General features: G+C 33.6%; 1 protein-coding gene across 1 annotated transcript; it reads left to right on the forward strand.

The window, feature by feature from the left end:
* Nucleotides 1-469: 469 nt before the first annotated feature.
* Nucleotides 470-16322, forward strand: LOC148312939 (uncharacterized). The gene is made up of 4 exons (XM_088270698.1): nucleotides 470-788; nucleotides 9942-10433; nucleotides 12405-12543; nucleotides 14882-16322. Exons 1-4 carry the CDS (start codon nucleotides 585-587, stop codon nucleotides 15184-15186), a joined length of 1140 nt encoding a protein of 379 aa, XP_088126824.1. The 5' UTR covers nucleotides 470-584; the 3' UTR covers nucleotides 15187-16322.
* The last annotated feature ends 10614 nt before the right edge of the window (nucleotides 16323-26936 follow it).

Raw genomic sequence — 26936 nt, forward strand, 5'->3', positions numbered from 1 at the left:
TGGTCAAATTTTAAACACAATTTGAAGTATGTACGGATTATTTGAACCAGAATTAGCTGTTAGCGTGATAATACTTGTAACGTATTATTCAGTGAGATACCCCGTACCTACCTACGAAAACGTATATTTATTTATTTTCACAACATTAATAACTTATTTGCACTTTTTTTCTGGAAACAGTAAAATGTCACTTGGCATGATCAAGTATGTCAAATACTGAAGTTTTCACCTCGAAAATTTTGATTTCATAATATTTTAAAGCATTTACAATAAAACGTTCGTATTTTTATTATGATTATGTAATAAACATATTTATATACAATTTGCCCCATTTTAGAAACGCTAAAATCTAAGTAAGTACTTTTATAAGTCTCGTCCATAATCGAGAACGATCGTATCGGAGTACATTTATGAACACCCTTTTTGCTGTCAATGTCAACCACTTGTGGTATTTATTTATCTTTTGGTTTCTGGCGCGGAATGGGTGTAACTCTAAAGTGGCAGTTCGTTCTATTAATGCGTATCAAGCCTGCCGCAACATTTGGGCTAGTTTTTGATCAGTTATAACCTGGTATTATTATAAAATGGCCTTCTCTCTCTCAAGAGTTAAGAGTCTTCTTACTCCCAATCGAACTGATAGACTTGCGGGCAGCGGTAGTGTAGAACCAGAAATTGGATTTAAACTGGTGCATAATTCTGTCACAAAGTGTTTGTATGTCACTGTGATCGGTGCTAGGCATTTGCCGTCATTATTTGGACTGACTAGTGCCAAAGGTTACCTCGTCAAGGTGAGTTTAATTGACGGAATTTGATTTCTTGTTTTGTAATTTACGAGGTGTTTCTTGCTGCTCCTTACAAATCCCCTAGTCCGCCATCGGCTCGTCCGCCACTCCCGTTGATCCGACCATCCACTAACTCAGTGTACCGCATTTTTTTTCAAGGTACACCTACCAAATCAAAAATTTTAGAAAGAAAAAAACTAATTTTATTGAAAATTTATTTATTAATAAAATAATTTAATCTGAAAACATGAATAATATATGATGTTTGATGCGAATTGTGAGCCTACTTAACCAAAAAAATTATTAAAAAATTTAGGTGATAAAAATTTGGAGCAATTCTTGATAAGGCTGCTCTCACCTCTTCGTTGATTGTCCTCAGGAGTTTTCTTTTTTTATTTCATAGTAGTCAGAGTCGAAGTTCCCAATTCGCACGCTCTTCGCGCAACGAAGCGCCTCTGTTGCATAGTTTTCAGCTTTTTCTAGGTGTGTTATCATCACAAAACTAGACTTTTTTCCGCAGCACGCCAACTTATCACCACGGTACACCAGTGTGCCGCAGCCCACACTTTGAGAAACACTGCTCTAACTCACTATAACTATCTTTTTTTTAAAGTAATTTTTGACTTAGGTTTTTTTTTAATGTAGATTATACTTTTGAATTACCTAACATCCAAGTGACACTGAAATATAGCTACAGCTTATGCGACCCCCTTATCATGACCCTACTTAAGCTTCAGCTTTATAAGTTTTTAAGCCTATACCCACTCGAGAGTGGATTTACTCTTTATGTTTAAAGTTACTGTAGTTTCTGATTTGTCCGCCTCCGTAGTGTAATGGCCAGCACGCTCGGCTACCGTTCTGGAGGTCCCGAGTTCAATTCCCAGGGGGGGTCACATAAATATACGTGATTTTTTCATTCTAATATTTATTCAATATTATCCTGGACTGGTACCTGAAGCGGAGGGCTGATCACCTTTCCTTCGTGTGTTAACGATCAAGATAACACTGCGTTTATATAATGCAGTGCCCTATGCACCATTGGGGTGCGGATAAGGGTTTGAATGAAAAAAAAAATTCTGATAATTCATGAGTGAAATTCTAGGCAGAATCACTCGCTTAAGGCATTAATTTAAACAGTTCAATGATTCTAAGTTAGCAATGAAGTTACTTAGGTACATAATTGAGATCTCTTGTGAGGTTGCTAGGATTTGATTGCTTCTTGGAACCAGGAAAACCTAATACAAACAGTTATAATAGGGTCTGTGACGAGAACCTATATTCAAAAAGAAAAATAGAACAGTAAAAAAAAATTCTAGTCACTCGTAGTCTAGACCCCACATTTGAAAAAAAATGCAACACAGTCGAAAATAAATCTAGTCTTCCGTAGTCGAGAGTTGCCACATCCAAGCAAAAGAACTTTGTTGTCTTTGGTAGAACGGCGTTCCGGCACCTTTTTTCACAGATAATTATTGTCTTTTAAATTTTCAAAATCAATTAGAGGAAACAATGTTTGTGCTGACGTAATGGCAATCTATATTTACAAATATATATCGTCAAAATGATAAAATATGGTATTGTAATAAATATTTCAATGATATTTGAATATATATTTTAGTATAAAGCTTGGCATGAAGTGAGTTCCAGGACCTTTTTTGATAAAAAAAAGCCCTGATTAAACATAACACCTAACAATTATTTTCAGAGGTTTCAGAATGACGTTATTATTACAGAATAAAAATTTTTATATTTTTCTGAATCACCAATTTAAACATCTATTTTTTATTATTATTATAATGCATTCATGAGTTTCAAATAAATCAATAAAACTTCCCGAACATTTGTATTCGTTCACATACTTATTAATAATTTATGTGTGAAGGGAAACAGTGTGTTTGGAATGTACAATAGATATATTTTATGACGATATAAAATAGTAAGGCCCTATAAATTATTGGTCCGCCTCCGTAGTGTAATGGTCTGCACGCTCGGCTACCGTTCTGGAGGTCCCGGGTTCGATTCCCAAGGGGGGTAAAATAAATGTAAGTGATTTTTTCACTGTCATATTTATTCAATATTACCCTGGACTAGTACCTGAAGCGGAGGGCTGATCACCTTTCCTTCATAAGTAAATGATCAAGATAACACTGCGTTTGTATGACGCAGTGCCCTATGCACCATTGGGGTGCAGATTATTTTATATAAATTATGTATTGTTATGATAGATGTTCGAATTGTGATAAAAGGAATGAATGCAAGGCTGAGATAAGCATTATCGATAACATTAAGAAAGGTGTGTTGAGATGGTTTGGGTATGTGAATTGAATAAGTGAAGAAAGAAAAGTGAAACAAATTTATGAGGCAATTGTGGTTGGTAGGAGCAGAAGAAGATAGAAGAAAATTGGCATGATCAAGTATTTCTAATACTTGAAATTACTCAGGTCATGAGTCAGAATAATCGGCGGGTATGTATGAGGAGATACATGAATGTGGGAGAGGCGATGATTATTTGCAAAGACAGATTGGTGTGGCGTTTCGTTCTCTGCCTACCCCTGCGGAGAAGCGGCGTGATGGTTACTTGCGTTATATATTGGCGTTGTACAGAAATTCAGACAACAAAAAAAAATCAAGAATATTTCAAATAAACGAAAATTTTGTTTTTCAGTAGTATTTCATAAAAGATGTTTTACGACGTAGGATTATTCATGGTTTTTGAACTACCTGTATAGGTTTTTTTTCTGTAAGACATTTTTTAAATATTGTAACTAATTTAAAGTATGTACATAAATATATTACACGACTGTACTGTATGATATTCTTGGAAATTGTACCCAGTCCTGTACTACAGGGCAAAAAGTGTTGTTTTTGAAGAAAAGGTATTGTTTAACTATTTTTTTAAATAAACTAAATATTTTTCAAATGTAGAAAAAAACGTTCAGGTTTTACCTAAAAAGATATGTTGCACAGTAAAAAGTTCAATAAGTGGCTTAGTATTTATTTTTAATACATTTTATTCTATTTTTTAAATTTAAAAACGATCTCCTGAAAAATCAAGTTTTTTGATATTTGACGTTGTTGAAAGGAGTGAGCGATATGTCAGGCACATGGTCTAGAATACATATATTGTCATGAATAACAATATTCATATTCTAAATGGTTATGTATACCGTATACATACAAATAGATCTCGCTTATTTTACAAGGCTCCGCATTCTTTTGTTATCTTCGGAATTTTCATTAACATACTCCGTAATGTATTGCAATATTTTTTTTTGCATATTTTTATGCGTTTATTTTAGTGTATGATAGATGTTGAAATGGCGAAATAAGGAAGGTATACAAGGCTGAGATGAGCATTATCGATAAAACTAAGAAAGGTGCGTTTAGATGCTTTTGATATGTGGAAGGAATGAGTGAAGAAAGAACTGTTATACAGATTTGTGAGGCGAATGCAGTTGTAAATAGGAGCAGAGGAAGACCGAGGGAAAACTTGGCATGATCAAGTATTTCAAGTGGTTGAAAGTGGTCTGGGCAGAAGTCGTAATAATCGGCGGGTATGTATGAGAAGATTTAAGTTAGAAGAGAGAGTAGTGTGGCATTCTATTCTCGAAATTATTTACTTACTTTTAAATACATATAATATGTATGTTGCCTGTTCCCGTGTTGGAAAACCATCAGATTTGTTTGTCTATGCGCCAGGTAATCAAACAAAAAACATTGTATATCATAAAGCACTACAATGATAATAAAACTATTTTTTGTTAATAATAAAACTATTTTTTGTTAATAATTATGATTCACATGATTAACAATAAAGCGATTACTTTTAAATCCTTATATAATATGTTTTATTTAATTATTTTTTATTCACAACGCCCTATCACCAGGGTGACGGTTCTGTTCAGGAGAATTTTTTGCCCCGACTATAAAATACGTAGGAACAAAAAACTGCCACATTACAAATCTTTTTGACAGGACGAAGTCTGTCGGGTCCGCTAGTAATATAATACATATAATATTTATTTTAAAAATATATAATATATATATGTGTGTGTGTGTGTGTGTGTGTGTGTGTGTGTATACACAAATTTCAATCAGTTATACTCTATATGTGTAATTTTTAGGTGTGTTTTAAATTGCGATTTGAGGCGCTGAGGTACTTATACAAATAACCCTTTGAATCCCGGATTTTTTAAAATAACTGAAATATACTAAAATAAACTGAAGTTAAATCCATGAAATATAAACATTAATATGCATACTTTCATATTTATTTAGGTTTATATATAATGTTGGATAAAAATCATGCTGAATACATCGAAACACGTGTCACAATAGATTTTTAGAAATAGTGGTATTTACCAAGTAAAATTTTAATTTAAAAAAATTTAAACGTGTCCACTTAGTGACTTTTAAATAAATTAATGGAAAAGTAATATAATTTAAAGTTTTTCTCATTTTTTATACTAAACTAATATAATATGGACAGCTAGACGCACCAATGAGTCCATTCGCCAGGAACTACGCTTGGATGGCTTGACTCTGGCCAATATCTGTACCCGACGGATTCTCCAGTTCTTTGGACACGTTGCGCGTGGCAACGAGGATAGCCTGGAACGATTAGTTGTGATCGGTAGCCTGGAGGGAAAGAGAGGGAGAGGAAGATCCCCACACACGATGGACCGATCAAATTAAGGCAGCAGCAGGCACCTCAGTGGTTGGAGCGCTACGTGCAGCGCAGTCAAGGGATAACTGGAGAAGAGTCATTGCTTCTGCAAGGGTCACAACCCTCAGCAATGAGGATTAAGACGGAGAAAAATATGAATTTATTTAATGTGATTTAATTAATGTAGATGGAATAGTTTACTCTATATTTTCTTTATTGTCAGTTAATAATTATTGTCTGCCTCCATGGTGTAATGGTTGGCGTGTTTAGCTAACGTGCTGGAGGTCCCGGGTTCGAATCCTAGAGGTGGGTGAAAATAAATATTTGTGATTTTACACTCTTAAATTTATTTAACATGACCCTGGACTGGTCCCTGGAGCGCAGGAGTGATCACCTTTCCTTCATGTTAGTAACGATCAAGATAACACTGCATCAATACGATGCAGTGCCCTATGCACCATTGGGTTCGGAAGGGTTAGAAGGAAGAAGAAATATTATTATTGTTGTTTTTTTGTTACTTTTATCTATATTTCCTCTTATTTATTTATTTATTCATTTTATTTTATTTGTTTGGGAATTTTACAGCTTTACATTTAAAAATATATAATAAAAAATAGTTCATTAACCATAATAAACATTACATTACATAAACAAAAATATTTACATTAATAATAATAAAGCCAATTAAACAAAAAACTAACCATCACGCCGCTTCCCCGCAGGTGTAGGCAGAGAGAATAGAACGCCACACCACTCTGTCCATGCAAACATTCTTCGCCTCTTCCACATTCATGCATCTCCTCATACATACCCGCCGATTGTTACGACTCCTAACCTGACCACTTTCAAGTATTTGGCATACCTGATCGTGCCAATTAAACAATTCCACATTTATGTTATAATTACTATTAAAACATTAAGAGATAAAAAAAGAAGAAAAAAACGGAATGAAGATTGGGAGTTTGTGTGAAGAAGGGAGTAAAAAGGGTAAGGGTATGGTATAAAAAATGGAATATTCATTGTAATAACAATAAATAATGTAATAATATATTTATATCGTTTGTTTGTAAAGAGCTGAAATCACTCATAAACGCGTGAAGGCTTAAAAAAAACATGAATTTAATTGGGCTTCAATGAGTTAAGCTGTGTACAGTGTAGCTTCAAGCCAAACATATAAGGTACTGTCAGGTAGCTATGTAATGGGTATATAATCAAGGCGTGTGATGTAATGCTCGCCAGTCACACTGTGTCAAGGACAATATACTAAAGCAGGGATTGGCAACGTGTGACTCGCGAGCCACATGTGACTCTTTAATCAATATGTGTGGCTCTTTGTTGGTCAAATTTAAAATAAAAATGTTTGTAAAAAATCTGATTATAATTTTTTGATTTATTCTTTATTTATTTATTTAAAAATTTAACAGAACAGTTACATAAATACAATTAAAATAATGAGTTACAAGAAAACTGGTAATTGTAACACCCCATTTACAAAATTTCACATATCGCTCACTCCTTTCAAGAACGTCATAAATCAAAAAACTTGATTTTTCAGTAGAACGTTTTTAAAGTTTAAAAATATAATACAATGTATTAAAAATAAATATCAAGCCACATACTGAACTTTTAACTGTGCAACAGATATTTTTAAGTAAAACCTGAAGGTTTTTTCTCGTTTGAAAAATATTTAGTTTATTTAAAAAATAGTTAAACAATACATTTTCTTATAAATGCAAAAAAACAACACTTTTTGCCCTGTAGCGGGTAAATATTAAGTTAAAAATATACCGCTTTTGCTGGGATATAGTACATTTTCTGGGCATTCCGAAAACATGCACAACTGAGAATTGACGATTTTTGATTTATGACGTTCTTGAAAGGAGTGAGCGATATGTCGTTAAACGTTAATACCTGGAAGAAGGGCAGGAGAAAAGGGAAAGATCAAAGTTCAAGTCCAGGACAAATTATGTTAAAATTGGGACATACCACGGTATAAATATCGACTTTCTGTATTCTGCAGCATAAAAGACATTAGTACTTTAAAATACGTCAAATCAAACCCTCATCCGCACCTGATGGTGCATAGGGCACTGCATCATATAAACGCAGTGTTATCTTGATCGTCAACACATGGAGGAAGGGTGATCAGCCCTCCGCTTTACGTACCAGTCCAGGGTAGTATTGAATAAATATTGGAGTGAAAAAATGACTTGTATTTATTTGAACCCCCCCTGGGAATCGAACCCAGGACCTCCAGTACGGTAGCTGAGCTTGCTGACCATTTCACTACGGAAGCGGACTTGTACTTTATGTACTTAAGTTTTGTTCTGTCTTCTATATTAATATGAAATGAAATTGCATAGTAAAATAATTAGAATGTTTAAAATCACTATAAAAAATAAAGTTACATTTTAATGGAAAATCACAAAGTTAGTGCTTCAAATATAAATTATATGCATAATAAAATATGTACCGTAGAACGGGGCTACTTGAACTTTGATGTGTTACTTGAGCCCAATACAAAAAAAAACTGTATTTGGTCTACAATAATGAACATATCGACATGATTCATTGTTTCCCTGACAGGTGACACTTATTGCCACGATACTTCGATCGATCTAAATATTTTTTTCGTACTGGGCACAAGTAACACATCAAAGTTCAAGTAGCCCTGTTCTACAGTACATAAATCGTTCAATGTGTTGAAGACAGATACTAATTATATATATATATAACTAATTATTTAATAAAATAAGGGGTTATTAAAATCTTTTTTTGCACTGATTTAAATATCTATGATAGATGTTTTAATATAATGATAAAATAAATAATAATAAGTATCTCTAAATTAAAAATCTGTTACCTTGAAAATACTTTCTTTGAGCATTAAATAAATTCAATTAAATTATTTTGAATTAAAAATTGGTTCCCCAAAAATTTCCAAACCATTTTGCTACTCGCGTTTGGCTCTTTTGGTCCAAGAGGTTGCCGACCCCTGTACTACAGTAACGCTCGGTTTATAGGTAACACGTGTTACCACATATGGTAGAATTCCACCATCCCTCCCATTGCCTCTACACTGCACATATCATTTATTAACGTTTTTTTCTTCTTTTGCTTGTGCTTGGTGTAGGCCTTGTGGCCCGTTTTCATGAGGAATTAGCCTCCTGCAATGTCGATTCTCAGCTTCCAATCCATCTCTTTGGTGTCTACCTTGGGGTTGGCCGTAGAGTGCAATGTGGGGGAGTCTAGATGGTTCCATTCTCCTCACATACCGCATACCATTGTCTCCTTCGTTGCCTTCCCCACCTAACAACATCTTCGATCTCGCATATTTCCCTTATCCTGGTGTTCATTATTCTATCTCGTAGACTCTTGTCAGATATGAAAATGACGCTAGATATTAATTATCAAATATCATCACCTTTATATACATATACAGGTAATAATAAAACAATAGCCCTATAGTTTTTTCCACTTTAATTTTATCTATTATTTTTTGACATCTCATCAAAGATGAAGAAGAATATTGAAGTCTGGGAATTTACGGGGCTGACGACCGTCATAGGCTGGTTTAAGTGATCACTTTACACATGTGTAACATTCACCAATTCTACCCAGTATTGACAACCACACTTCTCAAATTCTTGGAAGTTCTATATATATGAACCAATTTCGAAACGTTCTTCTTGAGAGACATCTTCAACTTCACTAGAGACATCTATTGGTGAAGCTTTTTTATTGAGCAGAAACTCTTTAATTTGTATGTGAGATTCAAATCCTGGAATACATGAGAAACGCCAGAAAATATCATTTTCATTTTTATTATTTTAGCTTATAATTTGACCAGTTATTTGGACACTCTCAAAATATAAATTTATTTGATCGGTGACCTGGTCTCGTGGTTACTGCCATCATCAGACTGGTTTAACTATTATATATTTTGAATAAAATTATACAGTCAAAATGTTATCTTTTGACTTATGACATGAGTATTTGAAAAACTTAATTATGACATCGCTCACTCCTTTCAAGAACGTCATAAATAAAAATTTGTCAATTTTCAGTTGTGCATGTTTTCGCAATGCCCAGAAAATGTACTATATCTTAGCAAAAGAGGCATATTTTTAACTTAATATTTACCCGCTATAAGGCAGAAAGTATTGTTTTTGCATTTTGAAGAAAAGGTATTGTTTAATTATTTTTTTAAATTTACTAAATATTTTTCAAATGGAGAAAAAACCTTCAGATTTACCTAAAAACATCTGTTACACAGTAAAAAGTTCAATAAGTGGCTTGATATTTATTTTTAATACTTTGTATTATATTTTTAAACTTTAAAAACATTCTCCTGAAAAATCAAGTTTTTTGATTTATGACGTTCTTGAAAGGAGTGAGCGACATGTATTTCTCGATCTTAGTCTACTGAAATTACCAACCATATTTTCCTTATAAATTCGTTTTGCCGTTATTTCTATATTTTTTTGTAATTTCAGGTGAAATTATTTCCTGGAGATGCCAAATTCGAGACACAGCTCCAGGAGACTTCCTGGCCGGTGTGGAATGAGGAATTCAAGTTCGAGCTGGGCAACAAGACCAAGTCCAAGAGAGCCGGCGACAGCAACCTCACGGCCCAGCTCTCCGGCCACTTCATATCGCTGACCATCTACGCGGTCCTCGACACCGCGCCACCCAAGAAAGAGGACAAGAAGAAGAAGAAGAAGGTCCCCGAGCCGGCCGCCGCGCCGCCACCGCCGGAGTCGCGGGTCGCGCGGCTGGAGCGCGCGTTCGCGGAGACCTTCAGGACGAAAAGCAAGGGGCAGGACGCTCAGAGGCCCTTGGACAAGCGCAGGACTGTCGGAGCGGCTACTTGGAACTTCGACGTGAAGATGTTCCATCTTGACCTGAAGTATGACCTCACGGGGACTCCTGACATCTGGAGACCAGTGGAGCAGTTGACCAGCGGTATTGCTGGCTCTGACGCTGTGGTATGTACAACCATATTCACAGACATATAGTTTTTAATTATTACCTATCTACCTAAATTTTATTTGATCGGTGACCTGGTTTTGTTGTTACTATCATCAGACTGATTTAACTGTTATATATTTAATATTTATATTAAATATATAATATATTTATTATATATTATATATTTAATAATTTTAATAAAATTATACAGACAAAATGTTATCTTTTCATTAATTGATTCGGCAGTCACTTTGTGATAAAATCTGTCCATTTTTCATTTAAGTTTTACGTAGTAAATACCACTATTAGTGGGATTTACTAAGTAAAACTTAAATTAAAAATTAAATGTTGTATCGTTCCGAACATTTTTAATTTTTTGCCGACGGATGTTAGAGGTCAAAATAAAATATGGAACAAAGGCAAAATAAAGGAATGGGTAGATGATCAAGAGTTAATTTTATGAAAATTGTAAAATGTTTATATTCTTAATTTTTTTCTCTTTTTTGTGTTAAAATCTCTATATTAGGTTAAAATCGTTAAAAACAATAAATAATGTATTAAAAAAGAACTCCACCGACAAGACACACAAGGTGGCTTGGTGGGTCTCTGCAAAAAAAAAATGCTCTTAATATGTTTAAATTGTGATTTAAATAAATGTAAATAAATTTTAAAAAATAATAATAATAAATAAATAAATAAATCTTTTTACTCTAATCAACTAAAAGGGTCAAAATGTGCTGAATAAAGATGACACATTTGAAAATTATAATGAGCAGAAAAATAAGTATAATTCACAGGCAAATTGTAGACAACCTTGAATATATTAAATGCGTAAATACAAGTTTTCCCACAGAGACAATAGACTAACTAAACTGACTAGCTAACTATCACTCCGCTTCACGCTGGGGTAGGCTGAAAACAGATTATATTATTAAACCATATCCGCTCCTTAGGTGGAGCATAGAGAGTCCACAAACTGTCTCCAGGCTTTTCTGTCGGCTGCCAGCTCCCTTGCATCCTCCCAAGTCAGATCCGCATCTCGAAGTTCTGACGAAAACTGCCGACGAATTGTCAGCAGTGGTCGTCCTGGGCGGCCCGAACCTGATGCCTTGTAAAAGAGAACAGAACGCCACACAAATCTTTCTTCGCAAACAATCTTTGCCTCTCCCACATTCACGCATCTCCTCACACATACCAGCCAATTATTTTTACTCTTGACCTGACCACGCCCAAGTATTTGACACAGTTGATCATGCCATGTTTTCTTTTCTCTTCTTCTGCTCCTATTTCCAACTACATTCGGCTCGTAAATTAGTTTTACAGTTCTTTCCTCGCTTATTCTTTCCACATGCCTTTTTTTTTTTTTTTTAACCCTTATCCGCACCCCAAATGATGCATAGGGCACTGTGTCATATAAACGCAGTGTTATCTTGATCGTTTACACATGAAGAAAAGGTGATCAGGCTTTCGCTTCAGGTACCAGTCCATGGTAGTATTGAATAAATATTACAGTGAATAAATCACTTATATTTATTTTATCCCCCTTAGGAATCGAACCCGGGACCTCCAGAACGGTAGCCGAGCGTGCTAACCATTACACTACGGAGACGGACGGAGAGACTATCTCAAAACACATTTCTTAATTTTATCGATAATGCTCATCTCAGCCCTTAAGTGCAATAGCTTAAACTTCTCTCCTCTAAGCACATGCCTCAGATAAGACACCTTCCGGACCTTGATGCAACAACTGTCTCCGTACTCTTGATTTTTGGAGCACATTCACCTTGCTGACCATATCGGCCCATAGAATGCGTAGCATTTTACGATGTAGCCACATTGAAAATGCCTCTAACTGGTTCATAGTTCTGATCTTGAGGGTCCGCGATTCAACTCCGTATAGAAGTACCAATCAAAGATAACACCTTACTATTATAACCCAACATAACATGCAATACACCCAATATAAACATGACTTTGTATTGTTACAGCAAGAGAACAAAAAAGGCCAAGTGGAAATAAGCTTACTGTACGTGAAAAGTGAAAATGGACACAACGATTATATTCAGATCACTCTGCAGAAGATGCGCTGCAATATCCAAACGATGCAGGAACACGAGAAGCAGAAAGGTATTTATTATTGACAATTTATTAATGTTAGATGTAAATTGATCTCTTAGATCTCGTAAAGCGATCTCTTAGAAGAATGTGCGACAAAACGATTTATGATAGATGTTTGAATAGTGAAATAAGGAATGCAAAACTGAGATAAGCATTATCGATAAAATTAAGAAAGGTGTGTTGAGATGGTTTGGACATGTAGAACGAATGAATGAGGAAAGAACGGTAAAACAAATTTATGAGGCGAACGTAATTGGAAAAAGGAGCAGAGGAAGGCCGAGAAAAACGTGGCACGATCAGGTATGCCAAATACTTGAAAGTGGTCAGGTTAGGAGTCGTAATAATCGGCGGATATGTATGAGGAGATGCATGAACGTCGAAGAGGCGAAATATGTTTGCAAAGACAGAGTGGTGTGGCGTTCTATTCTCTCTGCCTACCCCTGCGGGGAAGCGGCGTGATGGTTAGTTAGTTTAGTTAGTTAAGATTTTGAGTTTTAGTTTTTGAGGTATCTCTACATGAGAGAGTACGGCTATTATCCTTGGCTCTACCCGACCCAGTTTCTCCAGGGTATGCTTGGCTACAATAGTTTAGAGACTAGAAGGAATGTGTATTTAATTACGCATTTTTATCGATTGTTGCGCGGTATGATGGATAATCCTGAAATTATCCGGAGCATTGGTCTGTATGTTCCCGATAGTTACCTAAGACAGCGTCGGCATAGATTGTTTCACATTCCTATACACAGGACCGACCTGCCGATGGTTATGCCTGTAGGAAGAGCTACCGCTATGTTGAACAATATCACATTGGATATTGATCTGTTCCATGTGTCCGAAGGAGTTTTCCAAAGCGGGATTCTTCTACACCTTTAAGTCTTCTTGCTTACTTTTACTTTTAATATATACGCCTTGAATATTGTTTGTTATGTATATATTATTTTTTTATTGAATAAATTGAATTGAAAAAATTTAATTGAATTGAAGATAATAATAACATTAATAATAATAATAACCTAATAATAATAACAAAAAAATATAAAAATTAAAAATAATTTTTTTTTTTTTAAATGTTACATATCCCTGATAAGATGAGATACGACAATACAAGTGTGTCCAAATTTTCGTTTACAGCGCTGGGTTTGTTCACATACGAGATATTTATATATTGACGCTACATATCAATGTATTGATACTACGTATCAATATATGAATAGCTACGTATCTAAATGAAGTATGCCTATTAATCCTCTTAACTTTTGCTATACATATCGCTCACTCCTGTCAAGAACGTCATAAATCAAAAAACTTGATTTTTCAGAAGAATGTTTTTAAAGTTCAAAAATATAATACAATGTATTGAAAATAAATATCAAGCCACTTATTGAACTTTTTACTATGCAACAGATCTTTTTAGGTTAAACCTGAATGTTTTTTCTTCATTTGAAAAATATTAAGTATATTTAAAAAAATAACTAAAACAATACCTTTTCTTCAAAATGCAAAAACAACACTTTCTGCCCTAAAGGGGGTTAGTATTAATTTAAAAATATGGCTCTTTTACTGGGATATAGTACATTTTCTGGGCATTTTAAAAACATGCACAACTGAAAATTGACGATTTTTGATTTATGACATTCTTGAAAGGAGTGAGCGATATTTTATTCTTGCTGTTACTTTTAACTCATTTAATATTTGTGATTGTGATATTTGTGTTAATAAATAAAATAAAATAAAAATATTATAATATGTAAGGAGATTGGAACCATCCAGACTCCAGCACATCACACTGCATGGGCAGACCACCAAAAAGATGGATTGACAGCTGGAAATCGACGTCCCAGGAGGCTTATCCCTCTTAAAAACAGGCCACAAGGCCTATTTCAAGAATAAGACGAAGACGTAAATACTATGTTATCTAAAGTATGAGTATTATGTCTGCCTCCGTGGTGTAATGGTTAGCATGTTTGGCTACCTTACTGGAGGTCCGCGATTCGATTCCCAAGGGGGGGGGTGTGAAAATAAATGTTTTATTTATTTATTTATTTTATTTGTTCGGGAATTGTACAGCTTTACATTTAAAAAATATAATTTAAATAAATAATTACATAAACAATAATAAACATTACATTAAATTAACAAAAATAGTTAAATTAATAATAATAAAGCAAAACACTCCATTGTTCATTTAATATTACCCTGGACTGGTCCTTGAAGCGCAGGAGTGATCACCTTGCCTTAATGAAGTAATGATCTAGATAACACTCATCGTATTAATGCACATAAGGGCTAGAAAGAGAAGTAAATAAATTCATACCTGACTCATTTGCCAATCCAATTGTGATTTCAGCTCCACTGTACATCAAGGCCTCCATATCCGACAAGTTGACGGAGTCCCATTGGAAGAGCGACCGCTTCCAGCCGACCATATCGGCGCGCTGGGACCCCAAGTGCGCCATGACCCGGATACCCGTAGCTCCGGCCAACCTCTCCAGCGTCTCGGTGTACGTCAGCCTCGGCTGCAAGAACTCCATGGGGGTCAAGGAGATCCTGGGCAAGGTGGTCATCGGAGAGAAGACGGGCTGTGCGGAGCTCTGGAATGGGGCCATCAAGTCTCCGGGAATTCCCAATACACAGTGGGTGCCTTTTGATTAGAAAGACATACAAATTTTTATCTCGACAACATTTAAGTGTGTCCAAATTCTAATAGTAAATTAACTGGTCAAATTTTAAGCTAAAATAATAAAATGTAAAGGATATTTTCTAGCATTTCTCCCATGTATGTGATTTGTGAACAAGTGTTCAGACATCTATTGGTGAGATTAAATAAGTTTTTTACTGAGCAGAAACTGTTTCATTTGTATGTGAGGTCCGAATCCTGGATTATAATCACATACATGAGAAACGATAGAAAATATCTTTTCATTTTATTATTTTAGCTTATAATTTGACCAGTTAATTTATTATTAGTATTAGTATTATTTGGACACTCTAAAAATGTTGGATATAGAATAATATGGTAGGTCTGGAATGGGCCGTTAAGTCTCCGGGAATTCTCAATCACAGTGGGTGCCTTTTGATTAGAAAGATATACGAATTTGTATTTTGATAACATTTTGACTCCTCTCTCCGAACTCTCTTCTTCTGCGTCTTATTCCTCATTACTGAGGGTTATGACCATCGTGGAAGCAATGACTCTTCTCCAGTTATCCCTTGACTGCGCTGCACGTAGCGCTCCAACCAACGAGCTGCCTTCTGCTGTCTTAACTTGATCAGTCCATCGTGTGGGGATCTTCCTCTCCCTCTCCTCCCCTTCAGGCTACCGATCACAACCAGTCATTCCAAGCTATCCTCGTTGCCACGCGCAACGTGTCCAAAGAACTAAAGAATCCGTCGGGTACAGACATTGGCCAGAGTCAAGCCATCCGAGCGTATGTAGTTCCTGGCGAATGGACTCGTTGGTGCGTCTAGCTGTCCGAATACTCGTTCACAAATCTCTGTTTCCCCACTTAGGGGTTATATTTACATTTCAATACCCTAATATAGATGTAGAAGAATATGGTAGATGAGGAATGGAACCATCAAGTCTCCGGGAATTTCCAAGATACAGTGGATGTCTTTTGAAATACAAATTTATATTTTGACAACATTTTTAATGTGTCCAAAAACTTACTACAAATTTTAACAATATTTCATTGTTATTTTTCTTACAAAATTGACTAATATGGTTTAACCCTCAATCATTATGTTTGACCATCAAAAAATATAAAAATTTCTTCACTACTCAAAAATGATTTTTGTATTTTTCTTCATCTATCTTCATCTAGAGTATGTTGAGATTTTAATAAAAATAAATTCATTTGACAGCTGATTTAAAAAAATGTTAGCTATTTTTAATAATGATATGTCTGCATGATATTTTTTATATCGTAGTTTTTAATGTTATACATTATTTTTATATACATATATCGCTCACTCCTTTCAAGAACGTCATAAATCAAAAAACTTGATTTTTCGGGAGAACGTTTTTAAAGTTGAAAAATATAATACAATGTATTAAAAATAAATATCAAGCCACTTATTGAACTTTTTACTGTGCAACAGATCTTTTAAGGTAAAACCTGAAGGTTTTTTCTCCATTAGAAAAATATTTAGTATATTAATATAAATTTTTAAACAATACCTTTTCTTCAAAATACAAAAACAACACTTTCTGCCCTGTATTGGATATATTAAGTTAAAAATATACCGCTTTTGCTGGGATATAGTACATTTTCTAGGCATTCCAAAAACATTACACAACACAACGAAAAATTGTCAATTTTTGATTTATGACGTTCTTGAAAGGAGTGAGCGATAAATATATATATATATATATATATATATATATATATATATATATATATATATATATATATATATATATATATATATATATATATATATATATATATATATATATATATATATATATATATATATATATATATATGTATATATATACATATATATATATATATATATATATATATATATATATATATATATGTATATATATACATATATATATATATATATATATATATATATATATATATATATATATATATATATATATATATATATATATATATATATATATATATATGTATATATATATGTATATATATGTATATATATGTATATATATGTATATATATGTATATATATATATATATATATATATATATATATATATATATATATATATATATATATATATATATATATATATATATATATATATATATATATATATATATATATATATATATATATATATATATATATATATATATATATACATATATATAGATCTATATATATATATATATATATACATATATATATATATATATATACATATATATATATATATATATATATATATATATATATATATATATATATATATATATATATATATATATATATATTATATATATATATATATAGATAAAATTAATACATAGCAGCAGCTAAAACTGATGTGCCTTCGCAATGTTGCAAATAAATCAATGACAGTTCAAAAAACTTTTTTATACAATTTACTAACAATTTATTACAAGGAGAAATGTAGGTATAAACTACCTAAAAGTAGGGTGATTCATGTATTAGTTTATACGTTGTATCTGGATAATGTCTTTTAGTGATACGGCTGACAAACATCACCGTAGCATATGGTTACACTGTAAATATGGCTACATTAAGTAGTCATAGCACAATTTATTAATTTTCTCTTCAAATTTGTTAAAAATTTATATCACATTTTGATGTTAATATTATTTAGTCTTTTAATAATCACTTTCTCATCTAATTTCTGTCATTTTACTAGATTTAGAAAGGTTATTCGAGGCGGTTTGGACACGTAGAGCGAATGGATAATGAGAGAATGACTATGAAAGTATATTTGACAGTTGTAATTGGGAAAACTGAATGAGGGCGGCCAGGAAAGAGTTGGTACCAAATCAATCAGATTGTGACATTTGGTTGTGACAAAAGTTAAATATCTGAAGAAAAATATTTTAAATATTATAAACAAATAAATGTTATATTTTCAGAAGTTTCAAATGTTTATATGTATAAGAGTTTCTGCTTAGTAAAAAGCTTCTTTACATCACACCAATAGATGTCTCTAGTGAAGTTCTAGTGATTCAAGAACAAAGTTTCTAAATTGGTTCATATATAGAACTTCCAAGAATTTGAGTAGTGTGGTTGTCAATAATGGGTAGAATTGGTGAATGTCACACGTGTGTTAAGTGATCACTTAAACCAGCCTATGACTGTCGTCAGCTCCGTAAATGCCCAGACTTCCATATTCTTCATCTTTGATGACATGTCAAAAAATTTATAATGTGTGTGTCTATATATATATGTGCATGTATGTTTGTGTATGTATATATGTGCGAGTTTTAATCAGGGCAGGCAGTAGGATTGGGAAATGGATAAGCAAAGTAGGCACTGGTCATGTTTCTATAAGGAACGCGAGTAATACAGGGTAGGCACTGCTTTTCTGCCTGCATATGCACGCCTCTGTATGTATGTATGAAGGTATAAGGCGCTCGTTTGTTGCAACAATGACATAATTACGCTTTTATTAAAAAACAAGTTTAATTTGTCAACATGTGCGGAAAGACTATTTATTACATCAGGAGAAACATGGACAAAATTGATTTTGTTGTGAAATGCTGCGAGATGGCGCTAGTGTCATTGCAGAATTTAGTAAAATGCCCCCATTTCTGTTGCTACAATGTCGGAATGGCATCTCCTGTGATATTTATGTAATAAAGATCCTTTATTATTATTATTATGTGATAAATCAATCTACCAAACCTTGTGTATGGGAATGAAGCATAGAGTTGGCAAGAGAAGGATGAAAGTAGACTGAATGCAGTCGGGATGCAATCTGTCTGTGGGGTAAAACTATGTATGGTAGATGTTCCTACTGTTTGAAAACTAGTAGGTTGCTATAATGCACCGTTAGCAGCTATGTATTATCTAAAAGTTTAATTACGCCATTGTTGCCCTATATGAGCGATTTATGTACACATGTGACTAAATGTATGGATGTAAAGGAAGCTAGGAGTGTATGCCAGGACAAGAGTCAAACATGTCCCAAAAGTGTCGACAATTCTAAATGCTTGTAGTCTTAAATGAGATTAATATGTGCATCGATTTTACAATTATTTCTATGACTAACAAATTCTATTATTTGTATTATAATTTTACACTTACCTAGTTTTAAATTAGCGTTTAGAATAGACAGTTGAACCAGGATATAAGAGAGATCTAGATATTTTTCTCTTATAGAGGTCTCTTTTATTAACACACTTTAGACAGGATTGGTATTTTTTCTACCCGTTTGGCCGATTGATGCTTAAGCCCTTAAGGGCGGGAAGGGTATTTTTACCTTCTGCGCTGACCTCTTTTCAATGACAGAAAAGAAGGAATTACATATTTAATGTTTTTATATGAATATCATGTACCAATCTCTTTGTTAAGGTCTTAAATATATGTATACAATTACCAAATCCTATACAAAATGTGTTGTTTTTTCATCGGGCGGTTCATCGACCCTGACCCTAATTATACTCAGACAGTCTGCCGCCCGATCCTCAGTATACTAATCACAAGTAACCGCGCTTGTAGCATTGACACTTTTGAAAGAAATTATAAAAAGTAAAACATTTTTTTTTTAACCTGTCTGGGTGTGAGTTTCTCCGGACAAAACTGTATCTGAGGAGTGAATTTGTTTTTGTTTTTATTTTACTTTTAAACTTTTATATTATAGTCGATGCTATAAGCAACATGTTTTCTTGAATAAACAAAGATATTTACCCCAGTAAACATGATTTATATCAAAATTATCGAAATATCGATAAATCATGTTTTTAACATGTTTTGATACAAATCGTGTCATAAATCATATTTTGTATCGGCCGTACATGTACGTCCAAACTCCTTTGAGAAAAGTTTGGTATGGCCGTACATGTACGGCCATACTCCCGGACAGGTTAAGAAGATAAGTATTTGTGTTTTTATAATTTACAAAAATACTTCAATTTCATACTATTTCTGTGAGCCTAAGCAGCTCATTATTATAAATAGGTATCAAATTGTGGTAGAGTGGGTTCGAACCGAGAAACTCTGACTCACGAGTCCGCGACACTAACCACGGGACCACAACCCGACACAAAAACTCAACTTTTGTTTTTTAAACTCTCTCATGAGATCTCCTGAGAGATTGTCTGCAGAAACTCACTTCTAGACAGGTTAAGAAAGACTTTATTCAATCAAATTCCACACAACCATTTTCTAATTGTGAAATAATAAAATCGCCAACAAGTGCAAAGAGCAAATGCAATACATAGAATCAACTGTGTCTATAACCTGAGAATTACACTTGAAACATGCATTTGTCAAAGTCTTGTATAAATATATAAATATATTTTGTCCGCCTCCGTAGTGTAATGGTCAGCACGCTCGGCTACCGTTCTGGAGGTTCCGGGTTCGATTCCCAAGGGGGGTAAAATAAATATTAGTGATTTTTTCACTGTAATATTTATTCCAAATCACCATGGACTGGTACCTGAAGCGGAAGGCTGATCACCTTTCCTTCTTGTATAAACGATCAAGATAACACCGCGTTTATATGACAGTGCCCTATGCACCATTTGGGTGCGGATAAGGGTTTTATATTATATATATAAATATATGTATCAAACAGTTTTTTTTAAAACACGGGACATTACCATCACAAGGCTAAACATCTGTTTTTATTCATATAAGTAACATTAATAAAGTTTATTCTCTGTCACCATTGAGATAAATGTCACTGATATCAAATCACTCTTGTGGCCTTTTCCGCATAGTATAATAATCATAGCTAATGAAATGGTCATAAATTGAGAAGGCGGTAACCGTGAATCCGTTCAGTTTTAGTGCTTTTATAAAAATCAAACACTAATTTTTAGAGTCTACTAAATTTTATTAAATTGTACTCGCTTGTGATTTTATTCTCTAATATTTATTTAATACATATTACCCTGGACTGTTCCCTGAAGCGCATGAGTGATCACCTTGCCTTTATGGTAGTAAATGTCAAATAACACTGCATCTGTATGATGCAATGCCCTATGCACCATTGGGTGTGGATACGGGCTTAAAGAAGAAATGGTATTTTATTTTTAAAAACACATAAAAATAACAATTTGGGACAGTCGTTTCACCTTTTTTATGGGATTTTCAAACTAATGTTTACTTTTAAAACATTAGTTTGAAAATGTCATTACAAGTCGAAACAATTGTTACAATTTTTTTCATGTGTTTTTAATGATAACATACAATTTTGTAGACTCTGAAAATCTGTGTTTGACTTTAATATTTAATATATCGTGGGTATACTGGCAGAAAACGTTAACTCTAAAATCCCCGTTTGAATAATCCCTGTTATTTAAAACTGTTAGCCAGAATATTTTTTACCCGCTATTAAACTTTTTTATTTTATTTTTATTTGTATACATTTATTCAAATCACAATTTTTACATATTTAGAACATTTTTTTGTTTTTGTTTTTGCAGAGACCGACCAAGCCACCTTGTGTGTCTTGTCGATGGAGTTCTTTTTTAATACATTTTTTATTGTTTTTAACGATTTCAACCTAATATACACATAAAAAAAATAGGAAAAAAATTAAGAATATAAACATTTTACAATTTTCATAAAATAAACTCTTGATCATTTACCCGTTCCTTTATTTTGCCTTTGTTCCATATTTTATTTTGACCTCTAACATCTGTCGGCAAGAAATTAAAAATGTTCGGAACGATATATTGCAGTTTTGATATATTATTAGATTAAAACCAATATTTTTAGCTTTTCCACTTTATTTTTGTTTGACCAGCGACCGGGTTTCGTCGTTACCGACATCATCAGACTGGCGGGAGGCTATACAAATTGTTATGTTATATATAAAACAAGGCAGGAGTTGATAACCATGATTTGATATAATTTTGTTGAGAAATTAATGAATTTTGAGTGAATTTAAGTATTGTATGATATTAAAAATATTTTTTATAAAGGTTTTTTTGTATTGAGAGCACGATTTTATATAAAGTTATAATAGATTTGCATTTTTTGTAAATGAATTTAAATTATGTAACGAAGTATCAGGAACTGCTGGTTGACGGCTCCTTCCACTACGCTGCGGTTGCCCGGAGAAGTCCGAAGTTCTCTGAAATGTAAATTTCCCGGCAGTCATTTCTTATCGACAAGACATTAAGGCATCTATTGTTTCTTTTCTAACGGGTAAAGTAAGGGAGAATGAATGTGCGTTACTTGATCATTTAATATGTCTTTATTGGGACAATTTTTTAACCTATTTATTTCCAAAATTGCTGGTCAAATAAAAATAAAGTGGAAAAGCTAAAAATATTGGTTTTTATCTAATAATATATTAAAAATGCAATTCCATCACGAAGTGTCAGTGGATAATATAAATCCATATATGTATTGCAGTGTTGGACTCCCATATTTATTGTTAATTCTTGGGACTATCAAACCTTCGCTGTGTGTAAATCGTGTATCATGGTTGTGTACTAAAGGATTTCGATATTTTTGTCTAGTTTGTTGTTCAACGATGATACTCATCCACAATATTCCACGTACCGGCAGTAATTTTAAATGTTTATATATTGGATTGTCCCTTTGATTGTATATATGACTGGGTATTGTATTATAGTTGAATTTATTTTTAAAACCACATATATATATATGACATTTCAAACTACTTTTGATTTTGCCAGTTTATAGAAGGTTGAAAATTTAATAATATGCATCATTAAGTCAAAACTGCATATTTTTACGTTGACGTTTTTTGCTAGTACACCTACGATATAAAGTATGTTTTTTTCCCTGAATTTTTTTCCTGATATTTTCTTTATCAACTATGCATTCCAATTTTTATTTATTTATATTATTAATTTACTATTGTATTTTGCATGTGACCTCTACTTTTATAATTATTCCACTATGACCTGTTACCTTTTTCATATGTTGTTAATATTATCGCAAAACATATTTTTACAATGTTAATTTTTGTATTTTTGGAACGATTTAATAAAAATATTTCTTATACCTTGTGTTTTAAATTGCGCTTTATTATAACCTGTAGATTGGTCAGGATTGGAATTACAATATTTTGAGTGTGTCCAAATTTTCGTTCACAAATCTGGGTTTGGTAGACTTGGAGTTGTTTATATCAACATCTCAAGAAAGATGAAGGAGAATATTAAAACCTGGATATTAACAGGACTCACGATCTGTCACATAATAAAATAATCAATAAACAGTGCTTAAGACCTGTCATAATAATAAAATAACTGTACAAATGTGCGAGTGTGTATTTTTGACATCTCAACATAGATGAAGAAGAATATGAAGTCTTGCTATTTACAGGGCTTACAATATGTCATAAGCTGGTTAAGTGATCACTTTACACACATAGAATATTCACCATTATTCCCATGATTGACAGCCATAGTACAATTTTTTTTTGGAAATCCCACATGTACCGTAAATCTTATGATGCTCTGCGTGTAAGTTCACTGGAACCATCTATGGTTGATTTAAGAAAACTTTTTTTTCACCAGAGATGTTTTTATTTAGATGTCTGCAAAATCCTAACCGGATTATTTAACATACTGGGAGACGCCCGAAATCATGGTTCTCTGCTAAATAAAAGCTTTCTCGAACCAACCATAGATGGCTCCAGTGAACTCAGACGTCACGAGATTTACGATATATGTAGTAGTTCCAAAAAATTGAGTTGTGTGATTCTCAATCATGGGTGGAATGGTGATTGTTACATGAGTGTAAAGTGATCACTTAACCAGCCTATGACGGGTCGTAAGCCCTGTAAGTACCTAGACTTCCATATTCTTCTTCATCTTTGCTGAGATGTCGAAATCGTTATTATTTGACTGTAATTACAGTCTTGAGTAATTTGCTTTATCGTTGGTGATTCATCAACCCTTTCTATCATAGTATTGAATATATTAATTAATTATTTTTAATGTATGGAAGTGTAGCATGGAGTTGGCAAAAGAAGGTAGACTGAATGCAGTCAAAATGCGATCTCTCAGTGCGGCAAAACCGTGTAAGATAGATGTTCGAATGCTGAAATAAGGAAGGAATACAAGGCTGAGATAACCATTATCGATAAAATTGAGAGAGGTGTGTTGAGATGGTTTGGACATGTGGTTCGAATGAGTGAAGAATGAACATACAAGTTAAATTCGAATGAAAATGAAACAGAGGTCTCATTTTTTTAAAATATTTGTTCTCGGTGTCTTATAACACCAGGTGATAAGCACTATCGAAAAAAAAATAAGAAAGGTGTGTTGAGATGGTTTGGACATGTGGAACGAATGAGTGAAGAATGAACATACAAGTTAAATTCGAATGAATATGAAACAGAGGTCTCAATTTTTTAAAAATATTTATTCTCGGTGTCCTATTACACCAGGAATTGATTTTTTTATCTTGCAGTTAAAATATTTCATTTATATATCCCTTATTTAGAGACAAGTAAAACAAGTTAATTGGGCAGTATTAGGAGAAAGGAGCGGTGGAAGACCGAGGAAAACTTGGCATGATCAAGTACATATTTCAAATACTTAAATTTTGTAAGGTAAAAAAATATGTCGCTAATGAAGAAAGTCTGAGTGGTGTGGCGTTCTATTCTCTTTGCCTACCCCTGCGGTTAAGCGGAGCGATGGTCAAATAGTTATTTTGTTTATTTTTTAATAAACATTGGACAACACAACTCAGTGGATTAGGTATAGCATTTTTCATAATTGAAGTACTTAAGGCGTAGTATTCGTCAACCTCCGTAGTGTAGTGGTCAGCGCGTTAGCTACCGTGCTGGAGGTCCCTGGTTCGATTACCAACGGGGTCAAAATAAACATGGGTGATTTTCACTCTCATATTTATTTAATATCACCCCGGACTGATACAAGAAGCGCAGGGCTGATCACCTTGCCTTCATGCAATTAACTTTCAAGACAACACTGCGTCGCAACGATGCAGTGCCCTATGCACCATTTGGTGCGGATAAGGGGTATTTAAAAAAATTGTGAAATAGCCACTGAATTTTCTTTAAATCCAGGTAACATTTGGCGTATATTTTAAACTACCATTATTGTATTGAAAATATGATAGTTTTTTTTTTGTATTTTTCAATAAACAATTATTGTAAGAGTTATATCTTTTTCGATGTCGCTCCCTAGGTGGAGCATATGGCCAACACGAGACGTCTCCAAGTCACTCTGTCACGCGCCATCTCCTTGGCTTCCTCCCAGGTCAGTCCGGCATCCCGAGGTTCCGCTGAGTTTAGTCGGTGAATGGTCGTCAGCGACCTTCCGAGGCGTCGGAATCCTCGGGGTTGAAAGATGAGACATGAGGGGTTGATGCCCTCAGGTTGCATTCTAAGGACATGTCCCAACCATGTCCACCTTCTCCTCTTCAGGACTTCCAGTATGAGGGGCTTTTGAGTTCTTCTCCTCACATCCTCATTCCTGACGAAGTCATACCACTTTACATCCAGTATTCGCCTAAGGCACCTGTTTTTTTCAGGTGTGGCTTTACGACACTCATTTTATAAAAAAAATGATTTTGTTGATATTTTTCAATAAACATCGCACATTGTCACTCATCGGGTTAGGTACCTACCTAGCATTTGGATAACTGAAGCAGTTAAGGTCCCCACCCTAACACAGACCATAAACCCAAAGCATCTGACTTTCTTGAGAGTAGTTACCGTTTGTTATTGTAATAATTATATATGTGTGGCATTACGTCACTCATTTTAGAAAAAAAATATAGTTTGTTGATATTTTTCAATAAACATCGCACACTGTCACTCATTGGGTTAGGTACCTACCTAGCATTTGGATAACTGAAGCAGTTAAGGTCCCCACCCTAACACAGTCCATAAACCCAAAGCATCTGACTTTCTTGGGAGTAGTTACCGTGTGTGTTATTGTAAGAGTTACATACTGTATATAGGTGTGGCTTTACGACACTTATTTTGCATCATGCTCCGTTTCTCTTTACTGCTATGATTAATATGAGGGACAGGGATATTCAACATAAAAAAATATTTATGATTTGTAATTTATAAGCACTTTACTTTCGGTATCATTAGATGATGGAAAAAGAACAAGAAGAAAACGATAAATTTTCATCTCATTTACCGAAATGAAAAAATATAGTAGTGATAAGTTCCATCATCTCTGCTTACCCCTGCGGGGAAACGGCGTGATGGTAGTAGTAGTAGTAGTAGAGATAAGTTTTTAATTTTTGACTGCAATTTTAAACATTAATCTGAAAATAATTATAACAAAAGTAGTAGAAAATTACCTTTGAGTGTGTAATTTTAAGTATTATTTATTGACATCTCATCAAAGATGAAGAAGAATATGGAAGTCTGGGCATTTACGGGGCTGACGACCCTCATAGGCTGGTTTAAATGATCACTTTACACACGTGTAACATTCACCAATTCTACCCATTATTGACAACCACACTACTCAAATTCTTGGAAGTTCTATATATATGAACCAATTTAGAAACCTTGTTCTTGAATCACTAGAACTTCACTAGAGACATCTATTGGTGAGATGTAAAGAAGCTTTTTTATTAAGCAGAAACTCTTATATTAGTATGTGAGATCCGAATCCTGGATTATATTCACACACATGAGAAACGCCAGAAAATACCACTTTCATTTTCATTATTAAGCTTATAATTTGACTAGATAATTTATTTACAACAAAATAAAATAAATAATTTATTTATTTGGACAC

Source organism: Brachycentrus maculatus, unplaced genomic scaffold (genome assembly GCF_059751285.1).
Source record: "Brachycentrus maculatus isolate JH-2025_06_01 unplaced genomic scaffold, ASM5975128v1 h1tg000028l, whole genome shotgun sequence".
Lineage (NCBI taxonomy): Eukaryota > Metazoa > Arthropoda > Insecta > Trichoptera > Brachycentridae > Brachycentrus > Brachycentrus maculatus.

Bases quoted from the DNA above. Each gene is read 5' to 3' on its own strand.
- LOC148312939 (XM_088270698.1), top strand. From the start codon at position 585: ATGGCCTTCTCTCTCTCAAGAGTTAAGAGTCTTCTTACTCCCAATCGA. The intron at 789-9,941 runs GTGAGTTTAATT...TTGTAATTTCAG, and splicing joins CCAAAGGTTACCTCGTCAAG to GTGAAATTATTTCCTGGAGA. The intron at 12,544-14,881 runs GTATTTATTATT...TTGTGATTTCAG, and splicing joins GGAACACGAGAAGCAGAAAG to CTCCACTGTACATCAAGGCC.